General features: G+C 31.1%; 1 protein-coding gene across 4 annotated transcripts in view; it reads right to left on the bottom strand.

Annotated features, from left to right (window-relative positions):
- LOC143251916 (26S proteasome regulatory subunit 8) overlaps window positions 1-23,267 on the bottom strand; it is a 291,595-nt gene that overhangs the window by 26,366 nt on the left and 241,962 nt on the right. For 2 of the 4 annotated variants that reach the window (XM_076503282.1, XM_076503281.1), the window contains exons 3-7: window positions 20,578-20,647; window positions 13,544-13,641; window positions 11,333-11,458; window positions 5,596-5,757; window positions 3,910-4,073 (exon numbers count right to left, since the gene is read on the bottom strand). In XM_076503282.1, the coding sequence (XP_076359397.1) occupies window positions 3,910-4,073; window positions 5,596-5,757; window positions 11,333-11,458; window positions 13,544-13,636 (545 nt within the window). In that variant the 5' untranslated portion in view covers window positions 13,637-13,641; window positions 20,578-20,647. The remainder of the gene's footprint in view (window positions 1-3,909; window positions 4,074-5,595; window positions 5,758-11,332; window positions 11,459-13,543; window positions 13,642-20,577; window positions 20,648-23,267) is intronic. The other 2 variants (XM_076503279.1, XM_076503280.1) reach the window with 1 other exon arrangement.

The following is a 23,267-nucleotide window of genomic DNA, read 5'->3' on the forward strand; positions in this document are numbered from 1 at the left end:
TATGAAACTGAGCAGACTAAAGCTCAGAAACTTACAATCTATACACAGATAGAGCAGAGATTTATAGCAGCTGAAATGTTAGAAAGAAAATAGTAGCAGCTTTCAAATAATATGGTTTAAGTTTTCATAACTTTGAAAATTATAAAAACAATGACTGCAAAAGACTATCATAGCAAACAATGTGCAACAAATGTCTTGAAACCAAAGATTTGATGATATGCCCCTCAGACACAAATCTGACATACAAATCAACAAGGAAGAAATATGAAGTCTTTCCTGACCATAACACATGGAAATTACAAATTAATTTAACCCTATCACCACGAACACCATTTACTGCACATCACAAGAACTTTCTGATTTATGTTAAAAATTATATTAATTTACATTTGTTTATGTTATACCAATTAGTATAGCATAAATAATAGTTAATAATCCATATTTTAATATATGAGCTTTAACTTATAAGGCAACACTATAAAATCCTGTATTTCCCCTAGTGTGATATATTTTCTCTAGACATCTTTATCTTCCATCCCTCCAATAAGTATAAAATTCAATATAAATTACTCATCATAAAACTTTCATTGCTGAAACAATCCATAAGTTTCAAATCACTCATTTTCTTGGTTTCTGTCAACTAGAAAATTAGACCCCTCCTGTTCATTGCTGAAACAATCCATAAGTTTCAAATCACTCATTTTCTTGGTTTCTGTCAACTAGAAAATTAGACCTGTCACATCCTCTCTTTCTTGATTTGTTAATAGGTCTATTTTACATTTTAATTACATATTATCTCAAACCAATAACAAGCTAATGTTTCCATTTATCAAATGACGTATCATGTTGTGTTCTGAACTGAAAACTGTCAATTTCACTGTTAGTACAAGTTTTGTTCCCACAGGAAAGATGACGACTAGCTTGGATGATTTTGTAAGTTACTGTTGACTGGTTAGAAAGTCACAAAAATTGTGATAGTTGGGAGAATTTATCTAATTTTTGCTTGTTATTATTTCATATGCTTTTGGTGCATTATTTTATCAAATAAAAATTATTTAGTGCACTAGTAGCATTAGTATCAAAAAAGTAAGGTTGAGTGCCATTGACAGAAAAAAATATCAGATAAGTTCTTCATTTCTTGTTTTTCATAATTATTCCTTACTTATTATTATGAAAGTAACTATAATATAAAAATAGAGATATTTGTAAGTTAGTTACGGTTAGATTAGGTCAAATAAATCATAAAAATAATATACAAATGTTTCGTGAGGCACGCACGTGAACAGCTCATGGGTAACATAATTCGACAGCACAACGCGAGATCCACATTCCTCAATCACTAACTTATAACAGTGCAAATAGTAGTTAAACATAACTCAAATAGCAATACAACAATAAAAATTAATTATAAATAAACATACACAGTTACAAGTTTAAAGCTAATTAGTATAAACAAATGTAGTTTTATGTTACAAATTCATGTCATTCTAGAAAGAAAAAAAGGATAATTTTGATTTATTTCTATGTGTGTGGTTACAAAGTCAGTTGAATCAACCAACCTTGCACAGAGATAGAATAGAGATAATAACAGATGAAATATAAGGTTTTACTGAAAACAAACATATGAAATATATTTAGGAAGCTTTTAGAGTACACAAATCAGATCCAAGTTTTTGAGATGAAGAAAAGTATGTTTAATCTTGCCATGAAAATTATTTTGCATATAGACTATTTAAAACAAATACTCAATACATTCCCATACAAATCTTTTTTTAGTTTATTTAATATATTTCACAAAAATATTTTTTTTTTGTATGACTTACGATGTTTACATAAAAACTGCCAAATTTTGTGAAGATATATATACTATATTAGAAGTTAGTGGTTTCAAATCTATAAATACTTTACACAAGTACAAATCAGCTGAGCTCGTGTTGAGAGAGTTTAAAGTCCTTAATCCTTACTATAACAAATAAAACACATGTTACGAGCTGGCCACAACAAACAAATCAATGTAATAATTAATTCAAGTCCCATAATAGCAATATTTATGGTAGAGAAGTTCCGAGTTTAATTATAAAATTGTTTTGACCCCCAGTACCAAGTCATTATCAAGTATGAGTTGCATTCAAAAAGGCATTTTTGACTGTATCTTTTACCTCATTAAAACACAATAATAACCTACTTAGTCACAACTAACTAATAAAATAATATAAATCTCTTCCCTAACAAAACAACAAAATAGCATCAAATAATACGTGGCAAAAACAAAATTGAACCCAACATTACAAATAGAAAGTATATTTCTTCCTGAACATAAAAAAATAACAATCTTACTGCCCATAACAAACAAAACTAGAAAAACATCGATCATACTCAGCCCTAAAAAAATATGAAAACACATCCATATCCATCATTACAACCAAACATAGATCACTTTTACAGGACAATTAGGAATAATATTCTACACACTTCAATCAAGTTTCATCAAAATCTGATAATTTTTGACTGAGTTATGGAACAGAAATAGTGTAAAAAATCAGACCCCATTTAACAAACAGAATTTTTGTGACCTTAACCCTCCAAAAACTAATGTCTCATAAGATGTGTCATAGTCTAAATGTGTTCCAATTTTTGCTCAAATCCATTCAGCCATCTTAAAGAAATCTTGCCAACAAACACACGTGCAGAGTTGAAAACATAACCTCTGTCACCCTCAGTGGCAATGACCATAAGAAAAAATTGTAAATCTTACTGGGCTTAACAAAATAATTTAAAATGCTACAGAGATATATTCAAAAAAGAAAGTAGCATTAAACCCTTCTCAAGTATAGTAAACTTAAAATCCCATCTGACAATAAAAAACAAAACAAGTCCCCTGTCTTAAAACTATCAAAAAAAAAATCTTGCGTAAACAAAATCCTATTTAGCCATAACAAAACAAAGTCCTTCTTGACCATAACATGCAAATTAAAATCCCATTTAGCCATAACAAAACATAAAGTCCTTCTTGACCATAACATGCAAATTAAAATCCTATTTAGCCATAACAAAACATAAAGTCCTTCTTGACCATAACATACAAATTAAAATCCTATCTAGCCATAAAAACTACACTACTTCCTAATGATAAACAAAATAATTTAATATCCTACCTGGAAATAATAAATGAAACAATATAAGATCTTTAATACTGACTATAACAATATACAAATTCCTACTGGCCTATAACAAACAAAATGACACATTCCTTCCTTACCATAACAAATAAAATCTATGGCCATAACAGAGAAAACAAATATAATAAAAAAACTTTCAAATTTTATAACGACAAACATAGGTTGATATATACATAACCTATCTAGCTTACTACAGTAATACAGTTTTATCACAACAATAAGTATTGAAACAATAATGTCAAAACTACAAAAACTGTGTTTCTTAAGTTTTAAAAATTTTTATCCTACTTTGGCTTAGACGAACATAACTACAGTGATTTGCCAAAGTAGGGATAACATTTTGTTTGAATTTTAACTCTGTCACTGCAACTGGGACACATTTCCCAGTGTAGTCTTGCCATACTACAGTAAGACAAACTGCTACAGCCTTCTCTGGCTCATTGTTTCCCAAATAAATAATTCCTTTGTGAGAAACAAAACAATGCAAAGTGTCTCTTGAACATGCAAACACAATAATGTAAATTCCTATTAGCATATAACAAGCAAGTGAATATAACATCTACCTGGGCCATCAATAACCATAACAAACAAGACACAAAATCCTGTCAAGACACACACACACACAAAATCCTACCTGGCCATAACAAACAAAACACAAAATCCTACCTGGCCATAACAAACAAAACACAAAATCCTACCTGGCCATAACAAACAAAACACAAAATCCTACCTGGCCATAACAAACAATTCTCTAACCATTCTTGATCCTTCTCCAATGAACTTCTGCACCAGCTCTGAACCTGAGACACGAATAAATGTACAATCTGTGTGGTGGGCAACAGCACGAGCCAAAAGTGTTTTACCAGTTCCAGGAGGTCCATAAAGTAGCACACCCTAAATAAAGTAGTACACCCTAAATTGAAATGTACAGTTTGGTGTGTTATGTACTTAGCTATACACTTATATAAAACAAGTGTTTTACCAGTTCCAGGAGGTCCATAAAGTAGCACACCCTAAATTGAAATGTACAGTTTGGTGTGTTATGTACTTAGCTATACACTTATATAAAGTGTTTTACCAGTTCCAGGAGGTCCATAAAGTAGCACACCCTAAATTGAAATGTACAGTTTGGTGTGTTATGTACTTAGCTATACACTTATATAAAGTGTTTTACCAGTTCCAGGAGGTCCATAAAGTAGTACACCCTAAATTGAAATGTACAGTTTGGTGTGTTATGTACTTAGCTATACACTTATATAAAACAAGTGTTTTACCAGTTCCAGGAGGTCCATAAAGTAGCACACCCTAAATTGAAATGTACAGTTTGGTGTGTTATGTACTTAGCTATACACTTATATAAAGTGTTTTACCAGTTCCAGGAGGTCCATAAAGTAGTACACCCTAAATTGAAATGTACAGTTTGGTGTGTTATGTACTTAGCTATACACTTATATAAAACAAGTGTTTTACCAGTTCCAGGAGGTCCATAAAGTAGTACACCCTAAATTGAAATGTACAGTTTGGTGTGTTATGTACTTAGCTATACACTTATATAAAGTGTTTTACCAGTTCCAGGAGGTCCATAAAGTAGCACACCCTAAATTGAAATGTACAGTTTGGTGTGTTATGTACTTAGCTATACACTTATATAAAACAAGTGTTTTACCAGTTCCAGGAGGTCCATAAAGTAGTACACCCTAAATTGAAATGTACAGTTTGGTGTGTTATGTACTTAGCTATACACTTATATAAAGTGTTTTACCAGTTCCAGGAGGTCCATAAAGTAGTACACCCTAAATTGAAATGTACAGTTTGGTGTGTTATGTACTTAGCTATACACTTATATAAAACAAGTGTTTTACCAGTTCCAGGAGGTCCATAAAGTAGCACACCCTAAATTGAAATGTACAGTTTGGTGTGTTATGTACTTAGCTATACACTTATATAAAACAAGTGTTTTACCAGTTCCAGGAGGTCCATAAAGTAGCACACCCTAAATAAAGTAGTACACCCTAAATTGAAATGTACAGTTTGGTGTGTTATGTACTTAGCTATACACTTATATAAAACAAGTGTTTTACCAGTTCCAGGAGGTCCATAAAGTAGTACACCCTAAATTGAAATGTACAGTTTGGTGTGTTATGTACTTAGCTATACACTTATATAAAACAAGGACTATTTCCTTCATTTCAAAATTTCAAATTTAAGAACACTATGAAGATATCAGGAAAATTTTGCTATTACTAAAGTGAAGGAGAAAAACTTAAATAGATACAGATTGAGAAATAAGTTGTACTTTTTACAAAGTTTTTACTTACTTTATACAAAATCAATGTAGAATATTAGCTAACTTCACTGCACTCACACATATTATATTTGACCAACAGCAGCTTTAACTGTTTTGTTTTATTTTTACCTTTGGTTGTGCAATCCCGAGAGCTTCAAACAGCTCAGGATGTTTGACTGGGAGTTCTATTACTTCTTTAATTTCTTTGATTTGTTTGTCTAATCCTCCAACCATCTCATATGTTGAATCAGGAACTTTTTCTACCATCATAAGGCTGACCAAGGGATCCACCTGTTGTGAATGGAGGAAAACACTTATTATGTCTGATACATCAAACGTTTCAAATCTTCAAAAGTAACTTTATGTGTTTTTATCTTGCAAGTTTTCCTCAACAATATGTACACTTTTCTCATAAATATCAAAGAAAATCAAGATTAAGAGAAAATATCACATTTATAAATACACAAAACAAATATCTACTCAAAAATATAATCACTAAGTTAAACTGAAACTGACTTGATAAAAACAAGGTATAAAAAAAGCATTTGCAAATGGAGTAAAGTCCTTTGACTTCAACCGTTTTGTAACATTTTATCACATTGTATATAGTGAATATCAGTTATTTTACTTTAGATGTTTTATAGAAAGATTAAAAAAAGATAAATATATTCTTGTATTAAAAACCTGCATACAGAAATAACAAATATACAAACTTCAAAGTCCTTTTGTATTAGAAATTTACTAGGTAAGAAATATGCAAACATCAGAATCCTTTCACATCTAAACCTTTGTGTTTAAAGACAAATACACAAGCACCATTCCCTTTAAATAAGTTCTATACCTTGGAATAACAATCACTTTCTACAAGAACTTCTATGTACAAGGATAACAACTGATTGGGGTAGGTTTATTTTATATGGCCTTGAAAATCATTAAGTTATATATGCTAGAATTCTCAGTTTATTAAGTGTATATTTATAAAATGTGACAAGCAGCTGATTTCTTGAACATAAAAAGAAAAAACACACTTTTGATAAATCATTTATAATAGATTTTTGTCTGTGAATTTTTGAAACCTTTACCTTTGTATGGTGATTTTCATGTTAAGAATAAAAAATACTTTTCATTTTATAACTTTTTACATTTCATTTACATAACCTCAAACAGTGGTCATCAACCTAACACCCACAGGTCACCAAGTAACCTGCAACAGCCAAAAGTTTGCTTCATCATTGTAACCAATGAGTACACAATATTCCCTCAGCTCAAATTTCTCTGCTATGTGAGAACATCAAAGATATTAAAGAAAAGATATGGTGACAGAGAATTTTATGAACAATAAACATAAACATTTAAATACATGTACCAGTATTAAGAATTATATGACTATCACTGACCTAACACAAAGCTAAATGTTTCAACATATAACTGACCTAAATCAAAACAAGGTTACTGACTACTGGTCTAGAGCCTCTTGAATGATTAAAGTTTTTTAAAGTAAAACTATATTTTATCTATTATTTTCATTATACTAACTTTAACTAATGTAGATGATCAATGTATAGTACAATGAAATTTTGCTTATTATTAAATAAAACAAACAAATTATTCCACACTCAATTACATAAATAGCTGATCCTTGTTCTTCATTTTTTCTAAGTTTCATGTACCTATCAAATATTCATTGTAAAAAATAAATAATACATAAGTCACTAAATCAAAATGTTCAAAAACAAATATAATGCTTTAAACATCACCTTCACTTACAAAACATATCACCACTTATTCTGGACAATCATCATCTCCCAAAATCTGATAGCAAGCTTCAAAAACAATATACACTCTTTCTACTATTTATAAACATGTACATGAAATATTAACACATGGTTTTGAAAACTGTCTTGAAATATGGAATCTGAGAGAATTACAGTTCTCAACTCCCCTAGTATAAAAATGCAAATTCTCACTTGTGAGTACATAAATAAAAAAATTCCATAAAAAAAATACTGAAGTATTGTATACCAAACAACAAATTAAAAACTTCTATAGTAATATTTAATGTTAAGTATGCAACCATACTCTCATAATTGCAAATTGGCAACAACAGATCACCATGATCACTAAGCCTTCATCTCTCATTTTGCAGAGGTGATTGGATGAATGTCAAAACTAAAAACCAGAAGTCAACAACTTACTGCTTGACTAATAATAGTCAGTCACATAACAAATCATAGCTATCTTCATCCAAAGATCTTGTCAGATTTTTGTATACATAAAAAAGTTCCATTTGAAATCACACAAACAAAACTTTAAAACCATTAACAAATACCTTTTACTCATTTAATTTGAATTAACAAAGCCATACAATAAACCTGGAGCCTGTATTATATAATTATTAAACTGATGTGTGTATATATGTGTCTACCCAAATCCAACCAACAGAATATCAAGAAAACGATAAATTTAACTGCAAGTGGAAGATACGTTACTTTATATTGATCACAAACTTAACTGAATACAAAGTAGAATATACAAGTAGAAGATACGTTACTTTATATTGATCACAAATTTAACTAAATACAAGGTAGAATATACAAGTAGAAGATACGTTACTTTATATTGATCACAAACTTAACTGAATACAAAGTAGAATATACAAGTAGAAGATACATTACTTTACACTGACCACAAACCTAACAAAATACAAAGTAGAATATACAGGTAGAAGATACGTTACTTTATATTGATCACAAACTTAACTGAATACAAAGTACAATATACAAGTAGAAGATAAGTTACTTTACACTGACCACAAACTTAACTGAATACAAAGTAGAATATACAAGTAGAAGATACGTTACTTTACACTGATCACAAACTTAACTGAATACAAAGTAGAATATACAAGTAGAAGATACATTACTTTATATTGATCACAAACTTAACTGAATACAAAGTAGAATATACAAGTAGAAGATACGTTACTTTATATTGATCACAAATTTAACTAAATACAAAGTAGAATATACAAGTAGAAGATACGTTACTTTATATTGATCACAAACTTAACTGAATACAAAGTAGAATATACAAGTAGAAGATACATTACTTTACACTGACCACAAACCTAACAAAATACAAAGTAGAATATACAAGTAGAAGATACGTTACTTTATATTGATCACAAATTTAACTGAATACAAAGTAGAATATACAAGTAAAAGATACGTTACTTTACATTGATCACAAACTTAACTAAATACAAAGTAGAATATACAAGTAGAAGAGACGTTACTTTACACTGACCACAAACTTAACCGAATACAAAGTAGAAGATATGTTACTTTATATTGATCACAAACTTAACTGAATACAAAGTAGAATATACAAGTAGAAGATACGTTACTTTACACTGATCATAAACTTAACTGAATACAAAGTAGAATATACAAGTAGAAGATACGTTACTTTACACTGATCACAAACTTAACTGAATACAAAGTAGAAGATATGTTACTTTATATTGATCACAAACTTAACTGAATACAAAGTAGAATATACAAGTAGAAGACACGTTACTTTATATTGATCACAAACTTAACTGAATACAAAGTAGAATATACAAGTAGAAGACACGTTACTTTACACTGATCACAAACTTAACTGAATACAAAGTAGAATATACAAGTAGAAGATACGTTACTTTATATTAATCACAAATTTAACTAAATACAAAGTAGAATATACAAGTAGAAGAGACGTTACTTTACACTGACCACAAACTTAACCGAATACAAAGTAGAAGATATGTTACTTTATATTGATCACAAACTTAACTGAATACAAAGTAGAATATACAAGTAGAAGATACGTTACTTTACACTGATCATAAACTTAACTGAATACAAAGTAGAATATACAAGTAGAAGATACGTTACTTTACACTGATCACAAACTTAACTGAATACAAAGTAGAAGATATGTTACTTTATATTGATCACAAACTTAACTGAATACAAAGTAGAATATACAAGTAGAAGACACGTTACTTTATATTGATCACAAACTTAACTGAATACAAAGTAGAATATACAAGTGGAAGATATGTTACTTTATATTGATCACAAACTTAACTAAATACAAAGTAGAATATACAAGTAGAAGATACGTTACTTTATATTGATCACAAACTTAACTGAATACAAAGTAGAATATACAAGTAGAAGATACGTTACTTTATATTGATCACAAACTTAACTGAATACAAAGTAGAATACACAAGTAGAAGATACATTACTTTACACTGATCACAAACTTAACTGAATACAAAGTAGAATATACAAGTAGAAGATACGTTACTTTACACTGATCACAAACTTAACTGAATACAAAGTAGAATATACAAGTAGAAGATACATTACTTTATATTGATCACAAACTTAACTGAATACAAAGTAGAATATACAAGTAGAAGATATGTTACTTTACACTGATCACAAACTTAACTGAATACAAAGTAGAATATACAAGTAGAAGATACGTTACTTTATATTGATCACAAATTTAACTAAATACAAAGTAGAATATACAAGTAGAAGATACGTTACTTTATATTGATCACAAACTTAACTGAATACAAAGTAGAATATACAAGTAAAAGATACGTTACTTTACACTGATCACAAACTTAACTAAATACAAAGTAGAATATACAAGTAGAAGAGACGTTACTTTACACTGACCACAAACTTAACCGAATACAAAGTAGAATATACAAGTAGAAGATACGTTACTTTACACTGACCACAAACTTAACTGAATACAAAGTAGAATATACAAGTGGAAGATACATTAGTTTGCATTGATCACAAAACTAACTGAATGCAAAATCTATCCTTTATTTTAATAGGTAAATATTTACATTCATAATTAATTTTTAACATTTGGTTTTTGACAGTTTTCAGTTCATTTATGAATATAATATAAATTCATGCATAAGGGTTTAAAGAAGAAATATTTTAAGGTTACCATTTTGTTTCACCTTGTCACATGTTTCACACAAATATCTCAGGTTACCAAGCAGAGCAATATTTTATTATCATTGTTCCAATGAGATGGTCATGTGGTGTTAAAGGCCAACTTTCATGCACAATTATTAATTGTTTTTCATTAGTATTTAAATTGATAATCCAAATTACAATTTAAATCAACAAATGTTCAATTGTGTATCTTTTTTTTTTCACTATTTCAAAATTAGCAAAACTACCTGTTTGAAAGTTAACAACAGGATCTGTAATGAGGTTGGAAAAATTTAAACATGTGTCAGTAACTAAAGGGCACTGTATTATGAAACTGTGTACTTGACTTTGTAATTATCTCCAGATTGTGTTTACACTACCTTGACAATTAGTCCTTTTGTATGAGAAACTTTGTACATCAGAATAACATATGAACACAATAGTCATGTTAGAAGCATAATACAGAAGTATAACAAATACACAATAACCTGCCCTTTTACTTCAAAAGATTTTTATACAAACATTGAAATGGATTAATATAATTGACTTCAATTATGTTTTGTGTATCTGGATAAGAAATATCAATCTCAATGAAGATGATTTTGAGCTCTCATATAATCATCCAACACTACACAGAAGATAGCACTGTTTTTTGATATGACTACTTCACATTGCACAAAACGTTTGAACACTTTGACAAACACTACATTAAAGTTAACTATTGCATAATACTTTAATCATACAAGACAAATTCAGATAAAGGGCATAAGATCCTTAGAACAAGATTCCTGTTTCAATACAAAGAGTCTATCTGTGTTTTAAAATATCTTATCTTGGAAGTTTATTACCTTATTTGGTAAAATCTTATGAAGCGTGTAGCTGTCATTGCGGAGAGCTACCCTACAATTCGGTGTAACATCACTGATGTCTATGTTCTTATCTATATCCACCACAAATTTGCCTTCAGGGTGAACCTGTACAGAACAATCAGCAATTACAGCATAAGATTATGCTAATTTATAAATTTCAGAAATATAAAGGTTACCAGTGTCAAATTTTTAATTGTGCTTTCTCTATAACATCAATATTAGTTTAACAAAAATACCACTTCTTTCATTTACATTCATCATGAACAAATATAAATCTACATTTTCATGTGTTTTTCATATAAATCTAAAGAATAATATTTATAACAATTTACTCTTGGAGATTGAACCCCAAGCAAGAAAGTTCTCATTCAGCTTTATAAAATACATTACTACACACCTTTAAAGTTTCACCAAAAAAATCATATTTGTATACTTTAGCTCAATGATAAGCATTATACATCTCTAAAACAAACCTTCTGCCAAGTTGTAATGTTTTATATACATAAACTGGATAAAACTGAACTAAATTATTGCATTCAGTTTAATTTCAAGTTAATCTGTCAAGAAGAGAAGTAGATTGGTTTATATCTGTCAATGTTACATGAAGGTATAAATACACATTCACTTAAGGAGGCACTGTGATTACCAGGTGCATTAACATTTTGTCTTACCTAAAATAGTATCCAGGCAAGTGAAAAAAAAAACAATGGAAGAGATCCCCAAAGTATAAAAAGTGATTCAAAACAATGAAGCTCAAACAAGACAAACAAGGACCATCTCTACAGAATAAAAAACTCCAGATCTGAGAGGTTAAGATAATCACAGGTAAGTATGAAGTCAGAACAAAAAGATATTGGTATGAAAAAAAAGATCAAATTGAAGGATTAGAAGATAGTCTGAAAAAGGCTACTGCAATAATGAACCCTGAGATTCAACAAAATATAACTTATGGAAGAGAAAAATAACACACACCTACATAAACAATGGCTGAAAAATAACACACCTACATAAACAATACAGAAAGGGCTGAAAGCTGGGCCACTTGTTCCCCATTTATCAATAAAGAATCAAAAGAAAAAGCAGGTGATGAGAACAGCAGGAGAAACCCACTAAACAATAAGGCACATGCAGGAGAACCAAGAGAAACCCACTAAAAGATATGGCATGCTCAGGAGAATCAAGAGAAACCCACTAAAAGATAAGGCACACTCAGGAGAATCAGGAGAAACCCACTAAAAGATAAGACACACTCAGGAGAATCAGGAGAAACCAACTAAAAGATAAGACACACTCAGGTGAGGCAACAGAATCATAAATCCTGGATCTGAGTTAAGAATGAAATTAACCTGGTATACAAAGACAGTAACATCACTGTCAGTATCTCCAGTTACCACTAACACAGATAAAAAAGTTAATCTTATTCACAAAATATTTGTTTTAAAACAAGGTCTTGTAAGTCCATGATGCATAGGCCTTTTTAATTCTCAAATTGACAAAAGTTGAGATTAACTATTGAAGCCTGAACAGTGGATTAATAATGAGGGAGAACAGTGCTGCCAAAAAAACAAGATACTGGAATAAATATCACAATTTATCTTAATATGATTAAGGAAAGTTAAATTAGTGCAAGAAATTAAAACAAAGATTTGGATCAGAAGTTGTAACTGAAATTCTTAAAGTTTTGTATCTTTTTGTTATAAAATCTTTCATTTTGAAATAGAACTAAATGTTTCAAATATCAAGCAGAATAATTTTATAATGTGTGATGTCAAAATCACATCTGAAGCCAAGCAGTGCCAAAGAAAGAATGAGGTGCTCTTGGGGTCTACCGACAGTATAGTCCAGTGCTTATTACATCATAGGGTATCACAATGCACATTAATATGTACAAATTAATATCTATATGTTTTATAAAGAAGCAAGTAGCATTTCAGAAAGTATTATGTCATATTCAGTGTTTCAACTGTTGTAAGGCTTTAAATATTACTAACTTTCAACTGTGGGAACATAAATGTCTTTGTAATTTGGTACTAGATATTGGAGAGCCACTTTTTTCAGTATACTTAATAGATGCAATAAAACTTACAATGTCATACATGACAATAATTACATACATTGTCACAAAATTTTTATCCTGAGAACCATTTTTATTTCAATACACACAATCCTGAAGCCTTTAGTTCTGCTTACTTTGACTAAAACTTTCTTTTTGTCCATAGGTTTCACCACTTCACCAACATATGAACCTTGTTCTTGTAGTAACTGCAACTCCTCCCGAAGCATTCTCACTGTTGAACAAACATGTTAACTTTTAAGTTTAGATATTTTCTAAATGTATTTATCAGAACAATTTAATACTTAAGTAAACATGTTTATCACATTAATATATACATATATATAGAAATAATATCATGAAAGGTGTGTTATAACCAAAAAGTACACAATTTGCACAGATAGGTATTATAAAATCAAATAGCAAAACTAAACAGCAAAAATACTCAATTCAAACAAACAGGATTTTACTGGAATTTACAACATTTTCCTTATGGTAAAATAAATCTTTTATTAGAAAATCTAACATATCATTCAAGTCATTTGTACATAAATGAAGTACCAGAATATTATCATATGAGCAGTAACTGTAAATATGGTCATTAATTTGTTACAGAAGGCTTTACATAAGTTCAGGATATTTTTGTAACTAGGAAAAGCACAGGCAGCTTGGCACTAATGCTACACAATCAAACATGGTGTTAATAACATCTCGAGGTATCCTAAACTGAATGATCTTGTTTCAAAAGAATTTTAACAGTACATGAAACACCATCCAGAAGCATCCACACACGTTCAATGGGAGTGAAATCTAGCTGGTCTACAGAAAACTTCTCTGGGATCAGTTCCCTTTTCTTTAAAGAATGTCAACCAACATACAGTAAGGGAACACTAATCATAAATTAAACTGAAGATATCTAAATCAGCATATGGCAGTACAGAGAATCACAGGATAATGTGTGGCATTGTTGGTACCATTCAACGGAATGTAGAAATCAGAATATTTATCAATGTTTATTCTTGTCTACACTAAAGCCATATGCTTTACACTTCTATAAGAAATGGATTTAACTGTGGTTCCAGACTGTTCAATAGTAAGTATACAGCTGTTATCTGTGAGTCAAATGACCAAAGAAAGCGGGTTTTGAAATTCACAACCTAAATTTTGATTTCACTTCTTACTTTTCCCACAGCAATATTTGAGTAATTTCAGCTTCACTGGTCATCTGTGATGGAGATAAACAATATAATTACATCAATTTATACTCTTCCCAACTAAGCATGCATAATGAAGCCATCAGGCAATTACGTGTCAGTTGTTACTGAACATTTCTTTCAAAACAAAGAAAAAAGGTTGACTGTATGTTGTACTGATGCACATAATTAGATTAATTATTATCAACAGCACCCAGAAAAGAGATATAATGGTGATTCAGAAAGGTGTCTGATATAACTGATTTTAAGCCACCATTTAAATCAGATTTACATACTGCTTCTCAAGATATTCTTTATTATTCATTTGATCATAATACCTCTAGCAAATTTGTTAAATGTAAAATCTTTGGAAAAATCAATATCAAATCCTGTCTAGAAATAAAAAGTTGATGAAAAATTAGTGAATACAAATTACATTCCAAATAAAAATGTTTTTTAAATAACAAAAATCAATAACACAGACTTCCAAATTTCAACTTAATAAAAGTTATCTTGGTTTTTTCTAAAATGTAAGGTTTTTTTTAAAACCTGGGAAGTTAAAAATTTCACTTAGATCAAATAACTATTTCATTTATCACAATAAACATTTTTATTACTGTGTCTGTTAACAAAAATACAGACAGACTAAAGAAAAAGGGAAGATCACTGATGTCAAATGAAAGATGCATCTTCATTCATCCTGATCTGCTTGTTTGTTTTTGTAAAATCTATATCTTTCAGTCACAAACTTGTGTTGGGATCTTTCATATATTGTTATTTCTGAAGCACCTTGTTCCAATAATCAGTCATCATGCTGACATTCCATCTCCTCTCCATTTCCCTGATGTATTCATAAAATGTTTCCTCTTCTTCATTGATGGCACAAATGTTTTTTTTAAAAAACATCTACAATACATAGATGCAATAAATGAACTTCAAGCTTATATTACAATCCAACTCTTTGAATTTATCAAGCATCTTATTGACAGTGCTTTTTTAACTTGGATCCTTGTTGTTTCCTAAACATTTCTCAATAGCATCTTTAAAGACAATTCATATTTTTTTCCATCTTTCCTTATTGTCCTTTCAAACTGTTGATTCAAAGTCTAAGGCCTTTACAAGGCTTTACATGTAATTTAATACATGTATTAGTTACACTCCAAATGTAACTAGGAGTACATTGTGAGTACATGTAAGTCACAATTTAAATATATATTTAAACGAGATTCCCACTGTCTCTATCTACTATCTAGCGAAACCACAGCCAAGGGAACGGGCTTGGAGAAATCAGATTGATTAATTTCAATAAGATATTCGCTGCTATTAAAGTGAACTATTTACACAAATAATAACTTAAGATCTTTCTTGAGTTTCGGGTCCAGCCTCCACATCTCTTTGCTCTTCATTAGTTTGAATAAGGTTAAACGTGCTTGATGACTTTGCCATAAATTGTATCAATTTATCCAGTTACAGATGGAGTACTGTGACTTGCATCAGTACCATCAAGGTTCATAAAACTCTTCATCAAACCAAGTTCTATATGCAGTGGAAGTAATAAAACTTTTTTTGTATTAATCATACCTTGGCATTCAATGCTTTTCAATCGTAGTATCAAGATGATGTGTGGCCATTTCTTCTTTATCCAGCATTCATTTTGTGCTCTGCTGTCCCATTCACATAAAAAAAATGACATTTTGTATAACCAGATGGTTTACTCAACAACATACAAAAACTATTAAATCTCCAAAACGTAGCCAACTATTTTCTTTGTATTTGACCATATTAAGAAGTTCGAAATTTTTGGATGTCTCCTTAAAGATGGATACATGTTACCACTGCAAAGTAGAACAACTTTCAAATTTATTTTGGAGAAATCAATGAACAGTTGCCAATCCTTGGTAGCTACTATCAGTGGAATTAATTCAGCAATGTTGTCACAATAAACCAATGACTACTCTTGCATAAAGTATGATATAAACTCTTTCTTACAATTTCTGTAAAATAATATCTCTGGAGAAAGTAAGTTCTAAACTCAAAGCATGAACCACAAAATCTTTTAAACAATCCTTTGACAAGACCAAATCTCCAATCAAATTGTTAAGTTCACCTTTCATGCACATTTGTGGTTCACCATGTTTCAGGTTGAAAACAATCTATCTATTTATATTGACATCAAAATCAGGTGAAACTGTATCAAGTCCAATGGAATAGGTACAGGTGCATCAGGTCCATCAGCAACAGGTCTTAGAGCAGAATGAAGTTTCAGATAAGCAATTTCCATTTTATTTTGAGTATTATAGTCCTATAAATTATATGAGCAAAAATAGCAGTTATCTCCATAGTTTCCAGGCTAATATTTTTTCTTTCTTTTAGTCCATTGTCTCAACTCTTCAATGCAAATGCTCCAACTTTCTGCAGAGCATATGATTTGCTGGGGTCTTCAAAATGCCCAACATGCCAGCTGATAAATTCTATTTTTATTCATTTATAAATGACAGTGTTTAACTTGCAAGTACAAACATATCATTCATTTTCAGAGTAGATACTTGATATTTACCACAAATGAGAACTGACAGAAACTAACAAATATTGTTCATGTCCAAGTAACAGTACCATTAACTTGGAAGTTCTTGATGACAAGAAACCTACTTGAATTAAAAATGTATCATGTATAAATGGCTGGTATGGGTTAACACTTCAACTGATAACCACAGAATGTTTCAACCTTCCTAGGTCATCTTCAGGTTAACATTAGCTTGAAAGTTGTTTTAAATTCTGCTCATGATGCTTTGAGACACTTGTTTCCAATTCATAAAAGTCTGCTGTGACTGTCCATCTACCATTTGTTCAATGGCTTTCCATGAGTGAAATATGAAGAATGTCTCCTTTGAGTTCCAGCTGTTGTTCAAAAATAATTTAAACCACTAAGTTTTGATTCACCTAAGTGAGACAAATAAAAAGAATGTGAGACTACAAAAGACAGAATCAGCTGAATAAACCAGCTATTAGCAATACATTTCATACGACTGATCAGCAGACTTCTTGTTTCTATAACAATGAACTGAAGATGATTAACCCCATCACTACGGGGTTGGTATAAAATACATGATTACGTTTACACATTTGCACTACAACTTTTGATACAGCACGTGTATATTTTAGTACAGATTACACATATTTTGTATACAAAAAAAAATTATTTTGTTTTGTGAAATATTTTTACTAAAGATCTGTTTGTGAAAATTGTCTGTTTCATTACTAGTCTGAGTGCAAAGAGATTTTACATTATGGTTAAAAAAAAACTATTCTTCACCCCAAAAATCTCAAATATTATTTGCATGATCTCTAAAACCTCACAAATACATTTCAAATGTCTGTTTCCAGTAAGACTATATTTCATGTTATTTCCTACACTCTTACAATGTGGGGTCTGTCACTTGTCAAACTCTAATAACCTTCATAATCATAATAAAAAAAATTAGGAAATAAATATTTTTTTCATTCTAGAATAATCACATATTATAACATGAAAATACAAATGTTTCGTCTAAGTAGCTCAAGTCTCATAACACTATATCTTTACATATACATTTATTATTTTTTATTATACTGACCTACCCAGTTGTGCCTAACTAACATAACTTATACTGATGAGGTTCACATGCACTCATTACATATCCAGTAACATGAAACTGACCTTTAGTCTTCCCTGTTTTAGTGGACTAGTATTTTATAATATACAGTTACACTTCAATTATTATGCATTATGTATATGTACATAGATTACCACTGTTTAGAAATAAATTATTATACATATTTTTATTAAAATATAGTATCATACATCAAGAATTAAATCAAACAATTATCTCTTTCTGCTGTGACCTTTGTACTCGTTGCTGGACGCATGTTGCTCAGCCTTTTAAAATGTTATATGTGGAGAATATCAAAAAATTGTTTAGATCTTATATATATACACGAGCTCTGATTAAAACGTTCTAAGACTTCTGTTAGATATCAGTACAGAGGCAGTGAGTTTCACAGAGATGTGTACAAAGTACAAATAGTGATCTACCCCACAAATAAGCCATTTCTTCAGATCTTATACCCATGTTGTGAAAAACATGCTCAAAGACAGACATATCTCTTGCCCCTGTTGTAATAAAAAATGAACAGAAAAGAAGAGCAACGTATTTACATCAAGTTTCATGTGAAAAATGGTAAAGGAGGAACAGAAATCCTCGAAATTTTAAGAACTGCATTTGGTGATGACTGCTTTAGTGAGGCTGTCATTTATCAGAGGATAAAATTCTTCCAAGATCACCAGGAATTGGCTAAAGATGACCCAAGTTCTAGGCGACCATTGACATCATCCACTGATGAAACAGCCGCTAAGGCAAAATAAAAAAATTCAAAGTGCTCAACTATTAACTGTCTGTGAAATTGTTGATGAACTGGACATTTCCTTTGGATCATGTCAGGTGAGAACGGTCACTGGTTTATTCTTCATGACAACATGCCTTCACACACAGCTGTCTCTGTTCAAGAATTTTTGGCATAAAAAAAAACATTCCTACAATACCACACTATTCGTATCCTCCTGATCTTGCCCCATGTGATTTTTTCTCTCTTCCCAAATATCGAAATTAAGTTGAAAGAGATTTGATAACCTTCCAACTATCCATAAAATTGTGAAAGCAAAACTTAGTTGCATAAAAGTTGAAAACTTCCAGCATTGCTTCTGAAAATGGCAGGAACATTGGAACAAGTGTTGATTCTTTGTAAAGCATATAATACTGATGAATGAATGTTATTCTTTGAAATAAAAGTGAAGTCTTGGAACTTTTTTATCACACCTTGTGTATATATATAATAACCATAAATTTTTCAAGCCATAAACCAAAACACATTAAAATGAAATAAAATATGCTGCATATTTAAATAAAAGGATCCTAGGGTACAAGCTACAACATGAGATCATAAAATATATCCCAGGTTTTGAAGGTGACTAAAAAAAGTAGAGCGACATTACAGTGTAAATACATAATCCATCAGTCTAAACCTCCAATTTGCTAGTCTCACATAAAAAAATTAAAACTTAGAAGAGCAAAATGTAGGTACTTAAGTCCACATCTATATCATCCTTCACTGCAGACAGTTGTGGGAAGGTGACTGCTCTCCCAAATTAAAATAAGAAAAAGATAAATGTAGAAAGATGAAAATAAAAAAATAAAAAATGAAAATAAGGTACTCTCCACCTCAAGCATCATCTCCTTTTTTGTGGCTTATTTTCAAAGTGAAATTGTGTTAACATGCATAGAAAGAATCAGCTGGTGCACTCCTAATTGTGGAAGGTTGGTGCATGCTTGTTTGTATGCTATCAGGCAGCTGCTTCAATGTGAGAATAGGTAGAAAATAAAGGCCAGCAGCTGTACTAATCAGGAAGAGTAAGATATCATGTCAGAAGTACTGTTTTATTTAATAACCTCTGATATCCCATTCCACATCACAATGTGAGAAACAGAATACATCTTTCTTCTGTTACATCTTTTGAGATATTCAATTGAGTACAAACAGAAAACTATTTTGTATACAGTTTAATACATATTAACAAATTGATTGTCTTTCAATTGTTTACAAATTACAATTTCAAATTACAGTAATTTATTACTATTATCAACTGAACAAGGTCACTATTACATCTCTTTGTTTTTTCTAACTTTTCAGGGTACCAGGTTGAATGACCTTGCGTAAAGGTCAAAAATTTATATCCAGCATGAATAATTAATATATATTAATATTAACGTGAATTCTGTTTAGAAAATGGAATACAATATAGGTTACACAATATTACTGTTCAAACAAAAGATGTTTGTAAATAAACCATTTGAGAAACTGCAAAATATACAGCATATTATACCTGAAAATGTCTGCTTCAAAAAACATTAAAAATCAATATAATAATGACATAAACAACTTACCTTTAGCATTAAGCTCATTTCGTTGTGCTTGAAGTCTTCGAAGATTCTGAGTTTTATCAGCCACAGTTAACTAATTAAAAACAGAAAACAAAATTGAGAGATTTGGACAAAACAGTTTAAAAAAATAACAGCCCCTAGCAGCAGTTTGAAAAAAATCAAAATTGATAAATCAATTTGTTTATTTTTCAAAAGTAACAAAAAATATATCAGTTTTACCATTAATTCTTCTTAAATTGTAATGAAAGTCATTTAAGCATTTATACATGCTGGAAACAAATTTATAATTGAATTTCTTTTTAAGTGCTAATACTTAAATTTACAGAGTTTGAAATGTAAATAGAAATTTAAAAACAAAATAAATTAGATCATCTTATGAAAGGTTCAGCCCCAACCAACAAATATATGTGTGACATTTTTCAGATACACAAACTTTTTTAAGGACTTCACATTTGTTTAATACTAGCTCTAATTAAATTATACCATTTTGAAACTTCATAACAACTGACACAAATTTACATTATGTTGTCTATTTATTTCAACTATTGTTTTTTATCCTACAGCTTCCTATTACTCAAGCATATTTCCTTTATCAATTTGTCTTTTGAAGTTACAAATCTGAAGAAGTTGCTTAACTACCCTATACCCAGCTTTCATATATTTTTAAAACCCTTTTACCTGTAAATGTAGCTCTCAAAATATTGTATTTTAGTATCTTTCCTTTGTGTTGGTTTGTCTTACTCACACATTCACTGTCAACACAATAACTGTGTGACAGCTGAGATCATACAGCATGACTCACAGTAACAAGAGAAGCATGTAGACAACACAATGTAACAACTGAAACACTCATTATTGACACTGTGAAGATTGATGTACACACATTAGTACTCAAACTACAACTAGGCCACATAACACTAATCACTGTACAAGGTGTCAGACTATACAACACTACTAAATACAACTGAGACTACACAACACTATTCACAGAGCAGAAAGAGATACACAAAATTACTTACAGTACAATAACTGGGATTTACAAGATGCTACTCAAAACATATTTGAAACTTACATGTGCCATATTATACACACTGTAACAACAAAAATACAGAGGGAAAAGAATTACCATGACAGCCATGTTTGGCATGAGCATATGACACTATGAATCTTGACAGACCATTCACTGATGAAATGGAAGTAGAAAATTGGCATTCATGAGATATACTACAAAATGTTACTATATATAGCTTTACCATCAAAGTCCCAGTTTTAAATGAAAAATTTAAGAGATACTTGTTCAATAATCACAGTTAGTTACTTCATAATCTTAATACTACTGTTTGGGTACTTAGAGCCAAGCAATTTAATTGATTACCTATAAACAGCCACTACACTGATTAGGTCTCATAAAATAATTATCAATTGAAATTAATATGAAATTGATTTCTATGCAAATGATGAAGTAATTCATATTAGGGTTTCAATTTATACTCTTCAAAACAAGAAACACAAAAGGGATATTTTTTGTTATTTTAAAGAGAAATATATGTAATAACGTTACAAGCTCAGAGTATGTGATGTTACACGTGTTAAGGCACTGATTGTCAGACCAAAATGACAATAAAAGTTGTGCATTTTGAAAAAGGAGGAATACATTGGATTTTTCACCAAAACGCATGAATGTCCAATAACTTTGTTTGAGAGATCTGCATGTTCTGCAAGTGCAACATGTGCAAAATCCCTATAAAAAGTGACAGGTTCTCGGTTTCCATAGCTCAGTCTTAAGCCACCGACAAGCAATACAGTTACACCATGACTGACTGAAGCACAACGCAACAACGCCATTGGCCGCTTGGAAGCAGGCGAATCTCGATCAGATGTTGCCAGAGCTGTGAATGTCCACCCAAGCACCATCACAAGGCTATGGAATCGTCACCAACAACATGGATCAACTTGTGACCGTCCACGATCTGGCAGACCTCGTGTGACCACGCCTGCACAAGATCGCAACATCCGGTTACGTCACCTTCGGGATAGAACCACCACTGCGACATCTACTGCCTCAACCATACCAGGGCTGCGTAGGATTTCCGATTAGACCGTATGCAACCGTCTACGAGATGCAGGAATCCGACCTAGACGTCCAGTCAGAGGCGTCATCCTCACCCAGCAACATCGTCAAGCACGGCTGCAGTGGACTCGGGCACATCGAGTATGGCCTCATCGACGATGGAGGCATGTTTGGTTCAGCGATAAATCACGTTTTATGCTTCGTAGGCAGGATGGAAGGACCTGTGTTTACCGTCGCCAAGGTGAACGTTTTGCAGCAAACTGTGTGCAAGATGTTGACAGATTTGGTGGTGGCAGCGTCATGATGTGGGCTGCCATCGCGTACAATGCCAGAACAGACCTTTTGCACATTCTAGGGAATCTTATGACTCAACGATACGTCGACAAGATTCTTAGGCCCCATGTGCAACCCATCATGGTGAACGTCAACGTTTTTCAACATGACAACGCCCGTCCTCACACAGCCTGACTCATCACTGTCTTCTTGAGACACCACAACATCAACGTTCTTCCCTGGCCCTCTAGATCACCAGATTTAAACCCAATCGAACATCTTTGGGACGAGTTGGACCAACATCTGCGATGGCAACAACCTCAACTGCAGACTCTACCTCAGCTTGCAG

Source organism: Tachypleus tridentatus, chromosome 6, assembly GCF_004210375.1.
Source record: "Tachypleus tridentatus isolate NWPU-2018 chromosome 6, ASM421037v1, whole genome shotgun sequence".
NCBI lineage: Eukaryota > Metazoa > Arthropoda > Merostomata > Xiphosura > Limulidae > Tachypleus > Tachypleus tridentatus.